Source organism: Empidonax traillii, unplaced genomic scaffold (assembly GCF_003031625.1).
Source record: "Empidonax traillii isolate 1590-97213 ecotype Southwest subspecies unplaced genomic scaffold, ASM303162v1 scaffold272:size679582, whole genome shotgun sequence".
In the NCBI taxonomy this organism is placed as follows: domain Eukaryota; kingdom Metazoa; phylum Chordata; class Aves; order Passeriformes; family Tyrannidae; genus Empidonax; species Empidonax traillii.
In genome coordinates, this window is record NW_020955465.1 from 616297 (window position 1) to 633914 (window position 17618).

Below are 17618 nucleotides of genomic sequence, written 5' to 3' on the forward strand. Positions count from 1 at the left end.
TGACAGCTGGAATGGGGTGTTGGCTGCTTTGGGAGTGTCAGGTTGTGTCACAAAGTGCTCTCTGGGCTCTGAGCTGGATCAGCCCCTCCGGTGGAGCCACCCTGAGCCAGCGGCGATGCCCACGCCCGGGTCTCTGCTGGCCCTGCACCCGTGTCCCACTGCTGCTGCTTCCCACACCGTGGGAGCTCAGGAAGCTGCTGTCTGTCCTTTATCACCCACCACAGGACATGCTCTGTGTGCTGAGGGAAGCGTGTGGAGAGCCCAGGGTGCCGGGAGCACTGCCTGCAGTTCGGGCAGGATGGGATGGGGACATGGACCAGACCTTGGTGATGGTTCCAGGGGTGCCCATGGAGGAGCCACACCAGGTGCTCCGTCCTGCACTGCTGCTCCATGAAAGGGGATGGGGAATATTGGTGCAGAGGCAAATGCAGCTTGACTAAAACAAGCTCCTTCCCATCCCTGGAGGAGCTGGAACACCACCTAAGAAGAAACAAGTGACCAGTCAGCAAGAGAGCACAAAATCCGGATGATTACTGAAAAGCTCTGGACATGGCTGTGAATCCCACGGCTGCCAACAGCATCCCCAAGCTATTAAGAGAAAAATCAAGATGTGGACAGAATTAGATTGGCCATAGGTGAAAAATGGCTCAATTATTTCTAGTGCCAGAACCACAGAAGGACATTTCCCTCTGTTCCTGATCCACAACCTCCCACTAATTAGCAGAGCTCGCAGAGAGAAAAATGCTCCGAAGCTGCAGAACGAGCCACAGGGAGAGACCCAACACACCGTGTGCATCTGGATGTGCTGTGTGAGCTGGGACAGAGCACCGTGCCGGCTGAATTCCACAGCCTGGCTGGGATCAGACCAGCTGTAGGAGGTGTGAGAGGTGATTTTTGCCCTCTAGGAGGGCAGAGACAGAGCCAGGTTCCATGGTGACGAGGACTGTCCTGGCTCTGGAGAGGGATATCCTGATCCCACCGCTGTGCCAATGCCAGTTCCTTTCCCTGCCCAGTGTCCTTGCCTGTGTGGATGCCATGGCAGGGCTGACCTGCGAGGGCAGAGCTCTGAGCAGAATCCAGCCCAGCACAGGTCTCTGTGGGGCCAGGCTGGAGGGCAGAGATAACCGCAGACACTCGTTCCCCAGCCTCTCCGCTCCTTTTTGAAGGGATCTTTTAAAACTACCGATGCATAAAACCAAAAAAAAAAGTTACCGGGAGGCTCTGCCCCCTCCCTGCCAAAGTTCGGAACACGCTGTCATCAAGAAAAATGATGCTGGCAAGAGAAAAACCCGCTGGGGTTGCTGGCAATTTCCCAGGCTCCAGCCCCAATGAGTGTTTATCAATAATTTCAGGATCTGGCTGTCGCGGGCGCTGACGGGAGCGCGGGCAGGGAGAGCGCGGGCAGGCGGTGTCAGCACAGCCACGGGCGGGAGCGCCGGCAAGGGAAATCAATTAACGGCTCCGCAGGAGCAGGGATTTGCCGGCATTACAGGGAAAGGGCTGCTCGCTTGCCTGGAACAGGGAAACGCTTAGACGGGGCTTGGTGACACACAGGCACGTCCCGAGGGGAGGGGAGCCCACAACACGGCCAGCCCAGCCCCAGGCAGGGCCAGGGATGCTCACAGCTGATTCCTAGGGGAGAGGGAAGGACAGAGCAGCAGTTCTGGGTGAGCTGAGCCGTGTCAGCCCAGCTGCAGGTCAGAGCTCCCAGGCTCCATCCCTGCTGCCCAGCTCCTGCCCACCCTCTGTGGAGCCACACTCCACCCTGGTGTCCCCCCTTCCACCCAGCAAGGGATGGGAGGCCCAGCTGGCAGCAGGTGAAGGCAGCCCAGCTCAGGCTCCCAGGACCTGCCTGAGCTCCTCTCACCACTCTGCCCAGGCCCTCCCTGTGCCAGGCCTGGCATTCCCTGACCACTGCTAACACACCCATCCTCCAAGAGCTGCTCTAACTGCAGCAGGGCCCCTAACTGCCCCGGGGTGCCCAGCTCCACGTGAAACAAAGAAAATCCCTCTTTTATTTAGGTTTTAAACCTGTTCCCCAATTGTTTCACTTGATGCCACCTATTTATGAGAAGTAGTAACAATCCATTTCCTATTGCTTTATACCCCTCCTGAATTTAAAGAACACCATCCTCAATCATCTCTATTCCCTCTTTTAACCAATAGAGTCCCAGTTTACTATGTCCTACTCACACAAAGCTACTTGTGCCTTTGTTCAGCCCTGTCATCCTTCCCTTTACTTTCTTGGTTCAACTCCCTCCCTGTTTGTTACTGGGCCACCAAACCCAGGCAGGGCTGGCACTGTGGCACAGCCCAGAGCACGGCAGCACATGCTGCCACCCGCTTCCATTTGGTCCTTCCCTAATAACTAACCAGCAATTTGCCTGATTTGACTGACACAAGCTCAGAGATGGCATTTTCACTGAACTACCCACAGCGCTGGGAGGTCACTTTTCCCGAGTAGGAATATGAAATTAAAGGTCAGTGTCATGGCTCTGTGTGTTCTCATCGGTGCTACTGGGATTTGGAAACCTTCACCTGCCATTTTGCCCCCCAGCCACTGACACTGTGAAATTCTCCACACTCATGGGAGCCACAGCTCCTAAGGGGGTACAGACCCAGCCTGGCACGCTCTGTGAGAAGAGTCCCCCAGAACCCAAGCACCAGCACGGCAGGAACAGCTGTGAATGTGCCTTCATGTGTGGGCAGAACACACTCAGCAGCCAACCCTTACACACATCTACTTCTAAGAACACCTTCCCTCCCTGGCTTTCTCAAGCTCCTAAAATTCCATATCCTATTCTTTAGGAGATGGCAAGGATTGCCCACCCTGATGCCAGCAGCAAGACATGCCCCTGGCCCCCCATGTCCCACTCAGGTGGGACACAGCCCTTGGCACCTCGTGCCCCAGCCTGGCCTCCCCAGAACCGGCCACTTCCCTGCTGGAAGGAATTTAGTTTTGAGCATTTGTCCCAGCATCCTAGTAGGGATCAGACTGGGAGTGCCCGTTCCTGCACTGCCTCTGAAGAGCTTCAGCTGTCCCTTCGGAAAGGAACATTTATTAATATTAATACTCTGCATCATGTCAGACCTTCTCCTGTATTTCTGCTCCTCCCCAAGCACCTTCCCTGCCTGTCCTGCTCCCAGCAGTGAGGCAGCTCCACAGGCAGGGCCTGTGCTGCTGGGTGTTCCCCAGCACAGCCCTGGTGTGGCTCTAATGGATTGGTGACACCGTTATATTTATCGGTATTTCAGGAGAAAGGAAAAGGTTACTGGGTGTTCATATGCTCTTGTTGTATTATTTAAGAGAAGCCATTTGAGAGCACAGGAGAAGCAGTGTCTGCTCCCAAAAGGAGGGAAAATAATGGAGGGGAATATTTGCAAAAAGCTCAGTTGAGTAAATATTTTATGCCAAATAATGTTATGGCTTTTGAATGATGCATGTGAGAGAGTTGAAAGGAGGTGAGGCACAGAGTGAGGAGCGTGTGGTGAGCATGGAGGTGTTGGTATGGGGAGAACACAGTGCCCTGGCTGGTACCTCTCACCCTGGCAGGGCTGTGCCACTCACAGGAACTGCGGCTCCCTGCATGGGAGAAAAATCAGCCTTGCATGGGAGCAGGGACTAGGGAGCAAAGCACAGGGAGACAGCAGGCAAAGGGACTGCCTTGGGCCAGAAGGAAAAGGCAGGCAGGGGAAGAGGAGGAAGGGCAGTCAGTGTGGTGGTTTGGGGGTAGGAGAGCAGGGCCAGCACAGAGGAGGGACATTTCCCTGGACAGAGGAATTCTCCTCCCAGCAGGCACAGGGTGAGCATCTGGCACAAGGGGAGCACAGAGAGGGGTAAAATACGATTAAGTGTAATAAGAAATGTACTTAATCAATGAGCTCTACAGCTGAGGATCAATGGAAGGCAGACACAGCCATTAGCTAAGAAAACTGAGGAAGAGCCACGGGCTCAGATGGAGAGGTCGATGCCAGGATTAACTGAGCAGCAGAGGAAGGGTCCCAAGTGGAGAGCAGAACCAGGCTGTGGCCACAAGGCAGGACTGACCTTCTCTGCAGGTCTCAGACCCCAACAGGGAACAGAAAGAGGAGCCCAGGCTATGGGCTGCTGAGGAGTCTCATGCTGAGCCCTGGGAAGCACCACGGACCCTGGGCAGGACATGAGTATTTAGCACCAGGGAATGGGACTGATGATGCCAGGGAAAAGAAGGGTCTTGGACCCCTCATCATCCTCCAGGGATGTTGCATGGCTGCAGAGAGCAAGAAACAGGGTTTTCTGCCCTGCTCTTGTCCTTTTGTCTCTCTGCTCACCTTGAGCACTGGCCAGACTGCTCCCCAGGGCCCCCCACATGCAAGAAGCTCAAACCAGACAGCAAAGAGGTCACCCTCCCAAGAAGGGGCTGCACCAACCCAGGTAAACAGAGCTGCTGCTGAGTCAGGGCTTGCCCAGGCCCCAACCTTGAGTGATGTCCCAGTGCATCCCTGACCTGGCGTGCCTGGAGCCCGTCTGGGCGGTGCCAGCGTGTGGCTGAATCACCACACACGGGGCTTCCTCCGGAGAGAGTCTTCATTTTCAACCCATGAGCAAATTTAGCACTGGGGAAGGCAGACAGTGAGTGGGTACAACCTCCAGGGCTCTGACAGTGCTGCTGCTGAGACACTCCCCGGGCTCCATCAGACCCCCAGCTCCTCCAGCCCTAGTGCTGAACTCCAGCTCTGCGCTCCAAGGCTGTCTCTCAATCCTGACCCCCGCTAGTCCCTTCCCACACTCGCCAAAACTTGATGGTCAGAGCCCGATGGGCCCAGAGCCAGCAGGGAGAGCAGCGGGAGGAGAGACCTCGGGGACCAGGTGCAGACACAGAGCTGGCTCAGAGCATTCCAGCCCGGGGCTGTGCTCGAGGCAGAGCTACAGTGCATGCCCGGGAGGGGGTGGAAAGCGGCTGTCCCCCAGAGTTCCCCCCGGGGTGGGTTCCCTTCTCCCGCCAGGGCTGAAATCCCATCCCCGAGCCCAGGAGATGCTTCTGTTCCTCGCGGTGCATGGGGCTCGGGCTCCATCCCCATCCCGGGAGGTGTTCCCGGGGCTCCATCCCCATCCCGGGACGTGCTCCCGGGGCTCCATCCCCATCCCGGGAGGTGTTCCCGGGGCTCCATCCCCATCCCGGGAGGTGTTCCCGGGGCTCCATCCCCATCCCCGGAGGTGTTCCCGGGGCTCCATCCCCATCCCCGGAGGTGTTCCCGGGGCTCCATCCCCATCCCCGGAGGTGTTCCCGGGGCTCCATCCCCATCCCGGGACCCCCCGGGTCCCCCCGTCGCGGTCGCACAGCGCCACCTGGCGGCCGGGCCGGCGCACGGCAGCGCTGGGGATGGGGGGGGTCCCGGGGGTCCCTCCGGGGGTCCCTCCGGGGGTCCCTCCAAGCCCCCGCGCTCGGTGGCCCCGCGGCTCCGGCCCGTGGCAGGTGCCATGCAGAGCGTCAGGGCTCGCCAGGTCCCGCCCGGCTCGTTACTGCAGGGGCTCAGGGAAACGGGAGATTTGGGGGGGGGGGTCTCTGCAGCCACCCCTGCGCTGCTGAGCGGGTCCAGCTCCGGGGCCAGACCTGCACGGACACCGCACTGCCTCATCAGCTCCCGCAGATCCAGGACTCTCGGGAACAACAAGGGAGCCGTTTCTCAGGGATAAGACCCAAACTGTTGCCCGCCGGTATCGGCATTCATGTCCTGCCCAAGGAGCCCCCCGCGGCACTCAAAGACTCTTCTCCCACCTCCTTCCTCTTTTCTAACCTTTCCAAGCTGCTTGGCCGGAGCACCTTCCTCTCTCCATCTGCTTCAGGGCTCGGGCCAAGTCCGGAACTGCTCCTGGTTCCATCCAATGCCCTGTCAGTGCTGCCCTGCTCCTGATCTCGGGGCTGTTACAACACTCATCACTCCACCCACCTGTCCCAGGCGCATCCCAGCCCCAGCAGCTCCACATACCTCCCCCCACAGTCACCCCAGACCCCCCAGGCACAACGCTCCTGTTCTGCTCATGGGGCAGCTTTAACCACAAGATCCTGGCACAGGATGTTTTAATGATGCTGATGAGCTTATCTGGTCCTTGGTGCTCAGCAGCTTCGTGCTGGGAGCACAGAGGGGCACTGAGGACACTCACTCCATATCTGAGCTGGGCAACCCTGGTTTGTTCAGTTCCCTCCTCATTCTCCTGCCACCTTCTCTCTCCCTTTTCCCTTCCATCACCTTCTTTCCACAGCATATGCAACACCTGAGCCATTGGAGTGGGGCAGGGCAGAGCTGCTCCAGGCAGGACAGTGGGATGAGCAAAGCAAAACACCCACTTGCTTTCCATCAGCTCATCCTCCACGTTATATCCGAGTGCACCAGAGCCAGCTGTGGCTCAGCCCTTCCCAGGGGGATGAAGCCACCCACCCAGAGCCCCCACAGTCTCCCACCTCTCCTGCAGTGGCTCAGATCCAGGGCTCTGCCATCCTTCCACTTCCCAGCATTTCCTCCCTCTGTGCTCAGGCAGAGCAGCACCAAAACGGCTCTGAGAGAGTGGGAGCTTTTATAACAAGTCCTTCAGCCCCCTCCTTCCAGCAGGGCAGGCTCAGCAGCAGAGCCAGCCCAGGTGCTGTCTAGTTCCCTCAGTTCCATCACCAAGGAGCAGCCCAGGCCATGGTGGTAACAGATCCCCACAAAACCAAGTGACCCCTCCTGTGGAACAAAGTATGACATTCCTGACTGGCATCCAGGTGGCACCCTGGGAAATCTGCAATCTGATTATCCCTTTGAAAATGAAAAAATAAAGAAGGAAGCCTGCCCAGCCCCTGCCTGCCCAAACTACTCCCTGGCACTGCCCTGCCCATGTGTCCACATGCCCCAGGGAGCTGTTTGCCCTTGGGGAGCTGAGCACATCGCTTTTTTCAAAGGCTGGAAATAGGCTGGGCCCACAAGTGGGGCACTTCCACTGGTGGGTAACTGCTCTGGGTTTGTGGTCTCTATTTCTGAGCCCCTTCATCAGTCTTCACAGAGTTAATTGGTGTACAAGTGCAGGATGGACAGTGCCAGCCCCCACGTGCTTAGCAGGGACCACGGTCCCCAGTGAGCTGCTAGAGCTGACAGCTGGTGGTGCCCTCAGAGCTCATTCCTGTTCTCAGGAGTGTTTCCAAGGCTGCAGGATCAGTGCTGTCAGCATGGAGCCCGTGCTCTGGAGGATGCTGAGCAGGGACACAGTGGGCCCAGAGCAGACCCAGCCCCTCAGGCACATCCGCCCACGGAAGGAGCACGGTGGGGCGTTGTCAGTGCAAAATCAGCCGTTTCAGGTGGAACTCGCGGTGTCCTCAGGCAGCACGGCCAAAGGTGATGTTCCTTATCGGTGCCTTGTGCTCCTCGGATACCAAATATCAAAATGTGCTTTGAAACATTCCTGATATCAAATATTCCTTGGAGATTAGTGCAGTGCCTCCTTCTAGCTCATCTCTTCCCTGCCAGCAGAGCTGACGAACACGATACGTTATCAGGACCTTCCCGTGCTGTTAGCAGTGGCACAGGGACTCGGTGACCCACCTTGGAACAGCACACTGAATATTTAGGAATTTCCTGAGCTTAGGAAATGATAACATCTTTATCATGTGAGCCCTTTAAACCCTCAGTGCTGCCAGGAGTCTCTGTCCTCAATGAAGGACGATATCGGACCCAGGGCACTGATAAAAAATAGTTCCCTGAGTAAACAGCAGTGTCAGGCTGGAGAGAGGAGTGCTGGGCTGGGAGAGAAGGGTGCTAGACTGCCAGCAGTCCAACACTGATGCCTTCCATTAGCAGAAGGGGTTGGCTCAAGGCACAGGGCAGGATCCATCCCAGCATTTCCACTGTCTGCAAACAGAATATCCAAGGCTGCACTCCCAGCTGGTGTTGGTCATGAGGTCCCTGGTGTTTGGATCACTCACTGTCCTTGTAAGATTATCCTGTGTCACACACACAGGGAAAGAGATGCTGATGCCCCCCAAGGAATTAGTCCAGATGGGAACACTGGGGATGCTCAGGGCTACAGAGAGACTGTCATTCGTCCAGGAAGGATGAACCCATGTGCCTGAGGATCCTCTGCCCAGCTCAGCCTTGGAGAAAAACACCAAGGAACGACCCCACACAGTGCTGGGGAAACTGGTGGAGATGGCCCTGCTTGGTGAGGAGGGGATGCAAAGCACCGAGGAATAAATCTGGACCTGAGCAAAGGGAGAACAGCAAAGACATAAAGGCTGGGAGTGCAGAGCCCAGGGAACTAAGGCAACCTCTGTTATATAACTCTACAAATGCCTTAAACTCAGTTTTGCTGAGAAATGAGTCGTCAGCAATGATTAAACCCCAGAGAAGCCATAAACCAGCAGATACTGATAAAATGGGACACTGATAGGGTGAAGCTCAGCAGTGTGTAAGTGGATGGGGGTCATCCATGGTGAGCAACAGAACCCGGGCAGTGGGAGCTGGGCTAATGGAATACAGGGGCTTCAGAGCTGGGCTCGCCCTCTGGAGCATCTCTGGGGGTTGGTGCATGGCCAGGATCCAGGGAAGATCCTCCTTCCCCGATGTTCAACTCCACAAAGCCACACTGGAGAACCCTGGGTAAATCCAAGCTCCTCCCTGACCCTCTGAGCCCCCATCTTGAGGTGGACAAGCAGCCCTGGGGGGGTGAGTCGCCTTCTGAGGACAAAATGCTGACCACAGGCCAGGGCACTGAGAGCCAGGAGTGGGGAAAGGACACCACAGTGGGCTGAGAGGGATGGTGGTGGAGACCCAGGGGCCAGGGAAGGCCAGTTCCCAGCCTCCTCCCACACCAGCAATCCTTTCCATCCATGCACACCAACGCAGCACCCACTGCCTCTGAAGGAAGGGGCAGATGTGGTGTTTGACCCATCAGGAAATTTAAGCTAATGTACTGCAGTGAGACACAAGCAGAGAGGCTCTGATCCGAAGTGCTGGCTGAAGCCACGCACCCGATCAGCAACTGCAAGATTAGATAAGGACTGAACTTAGTCCCATCCCACACATATTAATGGGAGCCCTCCAGGCAGCTGGGCTATTCCAATTCAAGGGCACGAAGATGCTCCCATCACTGGGGCTGCTCTTTGCTGCCCTCTCCTTAGCCAGATGCATCCCCCTGCAGCAGGCACCCACCCTGCAGCAGGCACCCACCCTGCAGCAGGCACCCACCCGCAGCAAACTCCTCCTGGTGTCCTTTGATGGCTTTCGGTGGAACTACGATCAGGACGTGGACACCCCCAACCTCGACACTATGGCTGCAGATGGGGTGAAGGCCAAGTACATGACTCCTCCCTTCATCACCCTCACCAGCCCATGCCACTTCACGCTGCTGACCGGTGAGTAGCCCAGCAGCAGGAGCTGCGAGGAGGGCTGGGGAAGGGCGAAGTCAAGGCTGATGCATCAGTGAAGGACACGCTGTCAGGAGCTCCAAACTCAGCAGCACAGAGCTTTAGAGCAGAGAAAAGGCAAGGGCTGCAAAAATGGTCGAGTTAAATCAGCTGGGGGAAGAAATTCTTCCCTGTGAGGGTGGTGAGGCCCTGTGGCAGCTGTGGCTGTCCTGTACCTGGAAGTGTTCAAGGCCAGGTTGAATGAGACTTGGAGCAGCCTGGTCTAGTAGAAGGTGTCCCTGCCCATGGAAGGAAGGTGGAATTGGATGGTTTTTAAGGTCCCTCCCAACTGAAACCACTCTGGGATTCCATGAAGTGAACCTGTATTTATCAAAGGTAAATAGTGCCAGACCAACCCCATAGCCTCCTCTGGTAAGATAAATTATTTTTTGAACAAGGGAGATGCTCTGAATTTAATCTCTTTGGACTTCAGTAGTGCATTTGATACAGTGCCACATGGGAAATCATTAGTTAAGACAGAGAAGATGAAGATTAGTACAAAATCTGTAACGTGGGGAACTGAGGGGCTACGGGAAGAGGATGCAGGGGATGCTGAGAGGAGATTGTCAAGCTGGAGAGAGGGCACCAGGGGAATTCCTGAAGAATCGATTTTGGAGCCAATCTTATTTAAGATTTTAATTAATAACCTTGGCATAAAAGAGTGGAGCATGCTAATGAAAACTGCTGATAGGCAAAGGCAGGGAGGCAGCGTCAATATGAGGGAGGACGGGGATATCACACAGAAGGGATTGCACAGTCCTCGGGACCACTGTAATAAAAATGGCACAAAACAGAAGAGTCAAAGTACAAATCTCTCCCTTCTGATGGGAACTTCTCCTGTTCACTGACCTCAAGGGTTTAGATCAACAGAACCTGCCCATGCTGAGAGGGCAGGAGAAACTGCAGGTGGCACCGGTGCCTGCCTTGGTCCAGGTGAGACCCACCAGGCGCCAACCCACATCCGTGGGAAGCAGCATTTCCCCAGCATCTCCTTCCCTGCCCCAGGACCCCGCTTTGTACGAGGTAGTGGGAGAAAGGAGCAAAGGGAGAGGTGGGAGGGGGAGGTCGAAGGTCCCCTCTGACCAAAGCAAACCCATCAGCCAGCGCAGGAGTGAGACCTCCCCGGTACAGTCTGGCTCACCCCCTCGTCTCTCCCACAGGGCGATACCTGGAGAACCACGGGGTGGTCCACAACATGTGGTTCAACACCACCACAGGTGTGAAACTGCCCTACTACACCACACAAGGCATAAGCAGCTGGTGGGACAATGGCAGCCTGCCCATCTGGATCACTGCCCAGAGACAGGCAAGTGAGGCACCTCCTCGCACAGGCACAGCCCACCTGCCATCCTGCAGCATCATCCCTGGTGGCTGTGAGTTCCCAGCCTCCCTGAGAATGTCAGGCTAATTAGACCAGCAAAAAAAGGAAATCCCCAGACACTGGCAGGAATAATTATGATCATTCTATTAAAAATAGCAAAAAAGAATAGATGCATTTCAGCTTTATTAAGACATTAATGAAACAGGTTATACTGTTCCTGTTTAAAGAAGCCTCAGCCCCTGTTCCTCAGAGAACATCCTGAGTCCAGGGGCTCCACACACCTCAGGGCACACCCAGGGCAGGAGGGTGGCAGCCCTGGGGGCCACTGCCCTCTTCCCTGGGGACTGCAGCAAGCCCAGCAGGCTTTGAATCTGGCTTTAAGACAGGACCTGAGACCTGGCCGAGACATATCCCTTTTGCCCATATTTACCTGCCAAATTGACTCCTCTGACTTCAACAAAACACAACTTAATGTCTTGATCATTGATCAAGAACCAGAGGGCCCATGCAAGCTGCAAATGGGTCACTGGTTCCAAAGTTCTAACTGGTATTACTAACACAGTGAGAAAACCAGTATGACAGGGCAGTGCTTTCAGTTAATCACTTCTAATTGGCAATGAGCAAAAAAACCTCATTAGAGGCAGTGGTAGACATTGGGGGCTGAATGAACTAACCATGTTAGGAGGTGGCTGCACTGACAGATGGAGGGACACTGCCAAGTGAGTTCAGGGGAGTTTATGGAGTGTCTCCACTCACAGGGCTTGAAGACAGGCTCTATCCACTTCCCCGGAGGAAGAGCAAAATACCAAGGGGAAGAAGTGAACAAGAAGTTGGTGGAGCCCCCCATATTCAACTACAGCAACGAAACCAACTGGAGGCAGAGCATCGACACGGTCATGGAATGGTTCACAGTGGACAACCTCGACTTCATCGCTCTCTACTTTGGAGAGCCAGACTCCTCAGGACACAAGTTTGGCCCTGATTCCACACAGAGGAAAAACATGATCAAGCAGGTGGACAGAACCGTCGGTTACTTGAGGCGGCGTATCCGGGAGAGTGGCCTGGAATCAAAGCTCAACCTCATCATCACGTCTGACCACGGCATGGACACCGTCATAAAGACCGATGAGATCCTTATCCGGGCCATAAAGAACTTCACATTCAAAGACATCGACTTTGAACTCTTAGATTATGGACCAAATGGACTCCTGGTGCCAAAAGAAGGGAGATTAGAGCATGTGTACTCAGTCCTGAAAGACGCCCACCCAAAACTGCACGTGTACAAGAAAGAAGAGTTTCCAAAGAAATTCCACTATGCCAACCATCCTCGGATCACCCCACTTGTGTTGTACAGCGATCCAGGATATGTGATCCATGGGGTAAGGTGTATGCACAGGCATATTCTGTCCTTGGGGACGAGTCTCTCCCCTCCTCTTCCTCTCACAGCACCCCAGCACTCACCCACCTTTAGGCCTTTGTGCTGATTGGTCTCCCTAAAACAGATTGAAATTCAAGCTCTTTGAGTAAAGATCTTCTCTGCTGTTGAGAAGATAACATGTCCAGAAGCCTTGGGGTAGGACTTGCATGAATGCAAATATCTGTGTCAGGATCCTCTCCTGGCCTGGCACGAAGGGGAGGTCCAATGTTAAGGCCAGCACGCGTGTGCGAGGCAGGAGGCGCGGGGGCACCCAGCAGTGCTGCTGCCCCCTGGGGCTGTGCTGGGGGTGGAGGGGTCGGGGTGCTCACATCCTCACTCTTCCCTCCAGAGGGTCAAGGTCCAGTTCAATAAAGGGGAACATGGTTTCAACAACGAGGATATGAACATGAAAACCATCTTCCGTGCCGTGGGACCGGCCTTCAAGAAGGGGCTGGAGGTGGAGCCCTTCGAAAGCGTCAACGTCTATGCCCTCCTCTGCGAGCTGCTGGGCATCACCCCTGAGCCCCACGATGGCTCCCTGGAGGTCACCAAGCCCATGCTGCAAGGGTCGGAGGATTCTGGGGGCGAAGGTGGGCACCGGGAGCAGCAGCAGGCGTCGGGGGTGACAGTGGGCAGTGGGGGTGGTGGCAGGCACTGGGAGCATAAATGAGCATCGTGAGTGGGCCCTGGGAGCAGCGGCAGGCACTGGGAACTCACACCGGGAGCGGCACCGGGCATCGGGAGCGGCACCGGGTACCGGGAACAGCACCGGGAGCGGCTCCGCCGGGATTCCCGCGGGAACAGCGCCACCTGGCGGCCGCCGCCGCTCCCGCCCCCCGGTCCGTGCCCCTCCCTCCCTCCCCCCGCCGTCCCCTCCGCCCCTGGGAACCCCCGGCTCGGGAACCGGGCAGGGCTCACCGTGTCCCGGCACCGGCACGGGGGGTGCTGCCCCCGGGGGAGGGCTGGCACTGACCCCCCTCTCGGCCCTGCAGATTCGGGTGCTCCTCTCCCACCTGCCAAGAACCTGCCGCTGATGCTGGGACTCGCTCTCGTTTTGGGAAGCTGGGGAGGAGTTTTCTAACTGCCATCAGGTAACTGACCCCAAGGACCCCTGGAAGGACCCTACTCAAGCAGACCCGGGGTCTCCTCGGGTCCTGTGTGTCTGTGGAACTGCTGGCCACAGTGCTGAGCTGGCCGTGGCACCAGCCTGGCTTTGCTCAAGGTAGCCACCTGGCCTGGGAGCCTCAGAGTCAATCAGCACTTCCAGCCCCTGCTCCAAGAGCCCTGGTCACCCTCAGCATTGTCCTACTTGTCTTTCTGTCCCTTATGGCTGTGGACAAAAATGGGAAATGCCACCTATGCACACCTGAGCTCCAAACCCACAGCCAGGATGGGCCTGAACACACTGCTCCCTGGCAGCACTCCTGAGACCTGCCCCATCTGCAGCCGAGTTGTCTCTTGGGAGCTCTGGGAGGGATGTTGATGTATTTTGGAGAGGCAGGGAATGTGGCAGTGCCAGGGCCAGGACCCCCCCAGCTCACAGAAAACTCCCAGCCCTATAACTGCCAAACCCCAGAGCCCTGCAGAGCCTGTTCAGTTGTGCCAGACTCACAGGACCCACTCTGTAGGAGCGCTGAGGCAAAAGGCCTTCATAGAAATCGAAACTTCCCTCTGCAGGAAGCAGCCCAGGGTCCCTCAGCCAGGCTGGGGCTTAGGGGACAGGGAGCAGGACACCCCAATCCCACAGACCCAGTTCTGGCCCTTCCAGCAAGGCATTCCAGCAGCCCCAGATGCTGCAGTGCCTTTCCCCAACCCTGTGCCTCATCTCAGGGGCTCGATAAACATCTGTTGCCATAGAGACTCACTCACTGTATCAGCTTCACCCAACGAGATGAAACAAGAGCCGCACCCTCAGAAAAACAGGAAGAAAATGTTTGGCTTGAAGCCGTGCTGGGGTGGGGGTCAGGGCAGCGGCAACAGCAGGGAGGCTCTGAAAGGGGAGCGTGGCCAGTGCTGTGCACGCCATTGAAATTGATATTAATGATAACAGTGCACAGAAACCTCCCCAGTTATCCTGCCGGTGACCTTGGGACTTTCTGTGCAGGTCAGCACATCCATGCCCGTTTTACAGGGGGAGGCAGCAAGCTCCGTTGGGAAGTTGCTATCCTGGAGATCCCAGCAGAGTCTGCAGAGCTCAGAATCCAGTGGTGTCAGGCTCCACACAGCCCCACGCCAGGAGTCCTCCAGTGGGTATGGAGCAGGATCACAGCCTCATGGAATGGTTTGGGCTGGAATGGACCTTAAAGCTCATTTCTTTCTAAGCCCCCTTTCCACTAAAACAGGCTGTTCCAAGCCCTGGCCAGCCTGGCCTTGGACACTTCCAGGGATGGTGCAGACACAGCTTCCCTTGACAACCTGGGCCAGGGCCTCCCCACCCTCACAGGAGAGAATTTCCTCCTAACTGCAGTGAGGAAGGGACTGTCCTGGAGGAACACCGAACCCTGCCATACCCCTGCAAGAAGGTTTCCATTGCTTCTGAAATCCCGGAGTTTGCCGTGGGACACACTTTGGTGTGACTGTTTTCACATGGAGCAGCGGAACATAAAACATTGGGCACAACTCTCGGTCTTGATGCGTTTCCAGCACGGAGCATCGTCCGATCTCTGTGCTTCCGAGAGCTGGCCCTGCTCCTCCATCTCCCCTGCCCGTCTCCCGGTGCCGTGCCGGTGTCCGGCTGTCCCTGTCGCCGGTGTCCGGCTGTCCCTGTCGCCGGTGTCCGGGTGCCCCGATGCAGTACCGGCAGCCGGCGGCCGGGGTCTCCCGAGCCGCGCTCACAGCCCGGCATTCCCGGGATCCCGGCACCGGCGGTGGGAGCAGCTCACGGTAAACCCACGGCCCGGAGCATCTCCCCAAAGCCGTGGTGCCCGCAGTCACCAGCGGCTCGCCCAGCGCCGCCCGCTGCCCCAGGGCCAGCAATCCCCAGTGACTCCCCCAGAGAGGGACCCGCTCCTCGGTCCTGCGGGACAAAGCCTGGGAACCATCTCTGGCAGCCCGGGGCGCTCCCCAGCACCCACTGAAGCTCTGGCTGCACCACAAGGCACAGGGATGCTCCAAGGGTTGCCCTGGAGTTCCATGTCATACACTGCAATCTCCTGGTCCCCTCCTCCCCCCGACAAAACGCTCCGGGATGACGAATGCTCCAATGTCCCAGGCCAGATGGGGGAGATGGATCCTTTTCCCCGTGGGTGCAAGGAGGTTTAACCCTACAGATGCACAGAGCTGTGATAGCCTAAACTGGGTGCTGCCCCTCTGCTCCACGGCCCAGAAGCGATCCCTAGCCCAGCCTCTTTCCAGGAAAATCCAAAACTGTCAAATTTTGCATGTCCTTTGCCAGCCTTTCCCATTGCACCTCACACCTTCTGCACTGGCACCGTGGGACATTTCCACCAAGCATTTCCCAATGACAAAGCCCAAAGTCCAGCCTGCCCTTGTCCAGGCACAGCCACTGCCTGATCCCCACAGATCCCCCCGCCCTCCCATTCCCACATAATTCATTCCCCATCGCCCCCCTCTCCGGGCTGGGGGTCACACGGCAGGGAGAGCCCTGCTGTGTATTGCATCCCAATTTGCCATGCATTTCCACACCATTTGCTTCCCTTTCTTTTTCCTGCACTGGGAAGCTGCTCACTGCCCAGGGGTCCCAAGTGCTTCAGGATCGGAAGATAACAACAAACATACACGGACACATATTTATTTATGGAACACAGTGTGCAGGGACACTGCTGCCTCCAAAATGCCCAGTCTGGGGGTGGCACATGCCCCTGTGATTCCCACATGAGGCCATGGGGCCCAGACACGACGTGGTCCCTGGCCACCCCATCCTGGAAGCTGCACAGATCCTTACCCCGCTGTGGTACCCCAGTGATATGCAGATCTCTGGGCTTCAGTTGGCTGATGCCTTGGGAAAACAGCCACCATTTGCCCACAACAAACATGGCCACCATGGCCCAGTCCAGGGAGCAGCACAGCCCTTTTCTCTTCAACAGGCAAAGGAGACTTGGCTCCCCATCCCTTCCTCTGACAGCAAACCCCAGCCCTGACTACCTAAATAATGCAGGAAGTGCAGCATTCCTGGGATGTCTGGCATACTTGGGAAAAGCTACAAAATCATGTTCCACCAGATTAGTTCAGGGGTCTGACTCTCTGTTTTAAGATGCCAAAGGTTTTCATGGTGGTTGGTGAGTTTATTGGCCCTGCTGTCACTTTGCTTGGTGGGAACATGGGGTCAAGCTATTCAGTGTGTCTTCCTGGGTCTCTCTGGGAAGGTGAAGCCTGTCAGGGATGGGAAACACTGAGCTCAGCCTAAAGGCACTTGCAGATGGAGTCACAACTTCAGCAGCAGCTGGGGGAGCATCTCCTCACACCTCAGGCAGAACCTCCAAGCAGTGCAGTTCCTGTGGTGGCTCCAGCAGTGATGCCCAGGGAAGCTCCATCACTGGGATGGTCCCCTCTGGCTGACCGAGTGGAAAGGGGCCATCACAGGATGCCAGGGGACATCCCACTCTGCCAGGGGTACAAAGCAAGGAGACCACAGTAGCCTAGGGGCTGCCCAAGACCAGTTCCCAGTAAATCCCTGGGAACAGAAAGGAGATTTCCAGCCCAGGGAACAGCACAGCCCTTTTCACCCTCAGCTCCCCACCAGTGCAGAGCTGGGAACTCGGCACGTGTGGCGTGGGGGCTACACAGCATTAGAGACTGTGCAGAGCTGGCCACGAGGGACCAGGGACAAAGCTGCAAGCACAGCCCCCCAAACACTGATCATGTGGTCCACAAAGACTCCTGAATACCAAGGACTGCTCCCACTTCCGACTTCCAGCCCCTCACCAGCTCAGCAAACAGAGGATGGAGCACCTCTGCTCACATCAGCCTTCCCTTGTTCACCCTGGGAAGGGAGAGAACAGCAACCCTACCCCTGTGTCCTCATGGGGAGCACAGGGACTCCAGCACAGAGAATCCAGCACTTAGCATCACCTGAACTGGGGCTCATTCCCAACAATGTTCATCTGTCAGAGCCAAATCCCTGCAGCCAGGAGGGCCCCACATGCTCCTCATCCCTTGAGCAGCGCCCACGCCACCCTGATGCCAGAATGCACACAGCTCAGGCACACAAGGATGGGAGGTCACACAGGGCTTTTTCCTAAAATCTAAGAGGTGCTGCACACAAAGAGCCAGGCTAGTGGAAGGTAAATGCACTCGAAAGAAAAAATGCGTTGCTGTTTTACAATTCTGTTTCACCTTTGGCTAAAAAAATGCTCCTACAGCTCTCCTGGTCAGTGAACGGCCGCGGCAATTGTCAAAGAAAACAACAAAAGATAGTGCTCTGCCCAGGACAACCCCCGGCATCGACCCAGCACCCCAGGCACATCACATCCTGCAGCCCCCGAGTCACCTCCAGTCCCTAATG

At 56.5% G+C, this 17618-nt stretch overlaps 2 protein-coding genes across 7 annotated transcripts in view; one reads left to right on the top strand and one right to left on the bottom strand.

Annotated features, from left to right (window-relative positions):
- Positions 1 to 17618, bottom strand: part of RBFOX3 (RNA binding fox-1 homolog 3) — a 140650-nt gene that overhangs the window by 122592 nt on the left and 440 nt on the right. The gene's annotated exons all lie outside the window — the stretch shown is intronic.
- ENPP7 (ectonucleotide pyrophosphatase/phosphodiesterase 7) lies at positions 7185 to 13235 on the top strand. Its single transcript, XM_027889799.1, has 6 exons — positions 7185 to 7350; positions 9132 to 9365; positions 10577 to 10722; positions 11496 to 12116; positions 12504 to 12744; positions 13147 to 13235. The coding sequence occupies exons 1-6, from the start codon at positions 7185 to 7187 to the stop codon at positions 13233 to 13235; spliced, it is 1497 nt and encodes a 498-aa protein (XP_027745600.1).

Bases quoted from the DNA above. Each gene is read 5' to 3' on its own strand.
- ENPP7 (XM_027889799.1), top strand. From the start codon at position 7,185: ATGGAGCCCGTGCTCTGGAGGATGCTGAGCAGGGACACAGTGGGCCCA. The intron at 10,723-11,495 runs GCAAGTGAGGCA...CTCCACTCACAG, and splicing joins GGATCACTGCCCAGAGACAG to GGCTTGAAGACAGGCTCTAT. The intron at 12,117-12,503 runs GTAAGGTGTATG...TCTTCCCTCCAG, and splicing joins CAGGATATGTGATCCATGGG to AGGGTCAAGGTCCAGTTCAA.